Source organism: Triticum aestivum, chromosome 2A, assembly GCF_018294505.1.
Source record: "Triticum aestivum cultivar Chinese Spring chromosome 2A, IWGSC CS RefSeq v2.1, whole genome shotgun sequence".
NCBI classification, from domain to species: Eukaryota; Viridiplantae; Streptophyta; class Magnoliopsida; order Poales; family Poaceae; genus Triticum; species Triticum aestivum.
The window spans coordinates 519999331-520003471 of NC_057797.1; the positions used below are offsets into that span (position 1 = coordinate 519999331).

The following is a 4141-nucleotide window of genomic DNA, read 5'->3' on the forward strand; positions in this document are numbered from 1 at the left end:
ATAAGCATATAATAGTTATTTTTTTTAAAATAAGTTCCCAAGGAGAAATGAATTAGTGGCATTGGTATTACCCTTAGAGAAGAAAGAAAATGAAATAAAATCTAAAATAAAAAAATGAAGAATAATGAATTAGTGGCATTGCTATTTCTCTTTAAGGATAATAAAATAGCTTGCACATAACTTTGCATTGAAATCACACTATTTATAGTATGCATAAACATAAAATTGTGTAATTTTGGACATATTATATAGTATTTCAGTTATACATTTACACTCACTTAACATTCCAAAAGTACCTACAAAAATAAAACAAAATTGACTAATAAAGAAAAAAAGAAATAACAAAAGCAAACACATAAAATGGAAAAACTGGAAAAACGAAGGGATAGAAAGGAGGGCTGAATCTTCAGGTAACAGGCTTCAACCCATTAAAGAATCGACTGACCTAGAAGAGAGCACAATAAAAAATTCCCAGCCCAAAACAAGACACTCCAAACAACATTAAGAAAAAAGAGCACCAATCTTGAAGTAGCAATCAACAGTCAGAAAAATCGACTGACCCAAATTTAATTTGCAGGCAACTTACGTATAGCTAAACTAACCTTCTTTTTGGTAGCTTACATGTAATGTGTAGGTTAATAACATTGGACCTGCGAACCAACCTGTGATTAAATGGTTAAGAGGGGCAATGGTATCTCCAGCCCATCAAGGTTTTATTCCGGTTTAGTCTCTCAAAAGTGCTCACAGGATAGAGTGTGTGCGCATTCATAAAGGTATATGTATGAGTGGTTGCGTCTATATTATGTTAAAAAAATGGCACTGTATGTCATGCTCATGTTCCATGATAGCACTTAGAGGAAGTTACAATCATTTGTCACTCAATCTTTTGTTAATTGATTGAGCAATTTTCTTATCACGAATTAACAAAGGCAACATGCCATTGGACTCGAGTTAAAAATAAAATAAAAAAACACAAACGGCACGAGGACACAACAAACAATGGCGACACCGCACTAGCACCTGATATTATTGGAACCCCTGGCTGCATTCCTGGACCCACGAAGCACTACCAATCGATGAGTCATAACATGACACCGTGACCGTGACCGCATCTCAGACTATGTAAAAGGTTAATTTTGTGAAGAAAAAAAACAACAGAACATCAAGTAGGTTGTTAAGCAACACGCAGAAACGACTTGTCTTTTTCTCTTTCATACATGGCATGTACAATGATGACATATGGATACATATGCTTCATGAAAAAAAGTAATTTGAGGTATCTATATAAATTTTCTCTTTCTAATGCAAGCTATCACTAGTGGGTCTCATTAAGAAATAAAAAATAAAGACTCTATACACATGCATCTCTATTTTTCACTCCAACCTTTTCAGTTTTTGTCACCAGACCACACATTTTCTCTTCAATCACCCGCCTCCTGAAAAGTATCCACTTTCCTATCCGAATCTACTTTACGTTATGCTTGATCCTACATGACATGCGAAGAATATCTTGAAGCTATGCATTATACATGCACTTAAGCTACGGAGTATTTGTGTTATGTCCACTTGTTTCGGCGCATCTTGTATTCTAGTACAGGCCCTAGATCTGGCACGCCTGCCAACGTGCAGTTTAAACATTTTCTCAGAACAAAGCAAAGCCGAGCAAGATGCCAAGAGCAATCATGGCGAGCCAGCGAGCAAGTTTGGTGACAATGGCCGATCGCGGCGGCAAGGCACCAGCATGGACATCGGCGGCGGCGGCCGTCGACGTCGACGCGGAGGTGGTCATCGTTGGCGCCGGGATCGCGGGGCTCGCGACCGCGCTGGCGCTGCGGCGGCTCGGCGTGGGCGCGGCTGGCGGCGGCGTCCTGGTGCTGGAGCGGCACGCCGAGCTGCGCTCCACCGGCGCCGCGCTCACCATCTTCCCCAACGGCTGGTTCGCGCTCCGTGCGCTCGGCGTCGCGCACAAGCTCACCTCCCGCTACGATGCCTTCGAAACGTGCGTCTCCGTTGCTGGCCGTGATTGTTGTTCCGACGATTTTGTGGTAGTTTCTTGTCTGTGATTATTGCTCTAAAATCAGCTAAGCTTGCTGCATGCAGATCCCGGGTGACAACTCTGGAGACTGGAGCGACGCAGGTGTTCCGCTTTGCTGGGCGCAAAAGCAGGTTAGATGAGCGGATGCTTTGTCTGTCGTGGCAAATTTTCTGTTGGATTCCACCGGAACTTGAGCTAATCAGTCGGCTACAGCAGCGGCGACGTGAGAGTGAGACCGATGCATCGGAAGGCGCTGCTGGAGGCGCTCGCGGAGGAGCTGCCTCCGGGCACCATCAGGTTCTCGTCCAAGCTCGCCTCGATCGCCACCGAGAAGGCGCAGGATTCCCCGGAGATCGCCGTCCTACGGTTAGACGACGGTACGGTGATCCGATCCAAGGTACACCAATGGCCGCAGCGACGCACATCGGCACATGTGACATGTGAAAATTAGTACGTATTGACTTTTTTTCTTGGAAGAATGACTATCATAAGTGGGTTTGCATGTTCATTAATTTGACCAGGTGCTGATCGGGTGCGACGGGGTGCACTCCGTGGTGTCGCAGTGGCTGGGCCTGTCGGAGCCGGCGAGCTCAGGCCGGTCCGCCGTCCGCGGGCTCGCCGTGTACCCGGACGGCCATGGCCTCAAGAAGGAGCTCCGGCAGTTCCTCTCGGAGGGTCTCAGGGCCGGCATGGTGCCCATCAGCGACACCGATGTCTACTGGTTCCTCGTCAACAACACCATCCCGGCAGAGAAGGAGGCCGGCACGGACCCCGCCAAGATCCTGCGGGAGGTCACGGACAACCTGGGCAGGCTCATGCCGGCGGAGTACCTGGACGTGGCGCGCCACTCCGACTCCGACAACCTGTCGTGGGCGCCGCTGCTGTACCGCGCCCCCTGGGCCATCCTCAGGGGTCCGGCGGCCCGCGGGCCGGTCACGGTGGCCGGCGACGCGTTCCACCCCATGACCCCCGACATGGCGCAGGGCGGGTGCTCCGCGCTGGAGGACGCGGTGGTGCTCGCGCGCGCTTTGTCTCGGGCGGCCACGCCCGCCGACGGCGTGGCCTCCTACGTGGCAGAGCGGCGTGGCCGGGCTGCCTGGCTGGTCGCCGGGGCTTACCTGTCGGGCTGGGTCCAGCAGGGCGGGACCAACGTCCGGGGCGTGCGAGGGTACATGGTCAGGCTGTTTCGCGACTGGATCTTTTACAGGTTCTTGTTCCCCAGGCTAGCCGATACAATGTGGTTCGATTGCGGCGACCTGGTGGAGCCAAACGCGGAGGGCAAGACCCACTCCGAGTAAACTAAATGCCATATTGCGTTATACTTCCTCCGCCAATGATGTGTTATATAGCCCGTGCAGACGTGACCTTACCAATTCACATGAAAATATGTGTGTGTTTTATAGTACTACTCCATATTAATTATCGTTGATTTAATACAAGACTTCACTCTATATTACGTAATAATGCCCACTTATATTATCAAAGCATCTTAAGTTGGAGAGTTTTCTGTCATTTTTCTTTGTTGAGTTACAGATTTCTAAATCGTTATTTAGCTTCAGCGTGTTTTTGTGTGAGTTCTAGTACTGCGAGTGTTCATGTATGCTTGTTGTATGCATGTACATCGAAATTGCATAGGAGCACTCGGCGACGCCGCGCACCCGAACCTCAACCCCCCACGCGTCTCGGGATCCTCAATCACTATATTAGCCTCATAGTATTCTGAGTCGTATCCTCTCGTCTTTTCCTTTATTATTTGCGTAATTTGTCTTTAATTCCACGTGCTTTTGCACCCATATGCCAAAGGTTATGTCTCTTGCAGTGTACGAACTGACCTACCAGCAGCCAACTACCCCAAATCTAATTCAATGCATGCTTAGGAGCTCCTCTTCCTCCCAACTGCTCCATCCATCTCCCCTCGACTCCGGTTCTTGCCCACCATGGACACTGCTCATGTTCTTCTTCCTATCTCTACTTTTTGCTCTTGGTCTTCTCCTTCAGCAACGTGGACGTGGAAAAAACCAGGACGAATCAGGAAGACTACGTCGCCACATGGAACATCGTTGGAGAGGGACGAGGTAGTTGTCCGAGCTTGCCGCACCCCGTGTG

At 48.9% G+C, this 4141-nt stretch overlaps 1 protein-coding gene across 2 annotated transcripts; it reads left to right on the forward strand.

Annotated features, from left to right (window-relative positions):
• Positions 1–1591: 1591 nt before the first annotated feature.
• LOC123185486 (monooxygenase 2) lies at positions 1592–3491 on the forward strand. Of its 2 annotated transcripts, none has more exons than XM_044597361.1 (4): positions 1592–1999; positions 2101–2166; positions 2252–2432; positions 2557–3491. In XM_044597361.1, exons 1-4 carry the CDS (start codon positions 1668–1670, stop codon positions 3331–3333), a joined length of 1356 nt encoding a protein of 451 aa, XP_044453296.1. In that variant the 5' UTR covers positions 1592–1667; the 3' UTR covers positions 3334–3491. The 2 variants fall into 2 exon arrangements, with proteins under 2 accessions (XP_044453296.1, XP_044453295.1); XM_044597360.1 differs by having other exon boundaries at positions 1593–1999; positions 2249–2432.
• The last annotated feature ends 650 nt before the right edge of the window (positions 3492–4141 follow it).

Bases quoted from the DNA above. Each gene is read 5' to 3' on its own strand.
- LOC123185486 (XM_044597360.1), top strand. From the start codon at position 1,668: ATGCCAAGAGCAATCATGGCGAGCCAGCGAGCAAGTTTGGTGACAATG. The intron at 2,000-2,100 runs GTGCGTCTCCGT...TGCTGCATGCAG, and splicing joins CGCTACGATGCCTTCGAAAC to ATCCCGGGTGACAACTCTGG. The intron at 2,167-2,248 runs GTTAGATGAGCG...AGTCGGCTACAG, and splicing joins TTTGCTGGGCGCAAAAGCAG to CAGCGGCGACGTGAGAGTGA.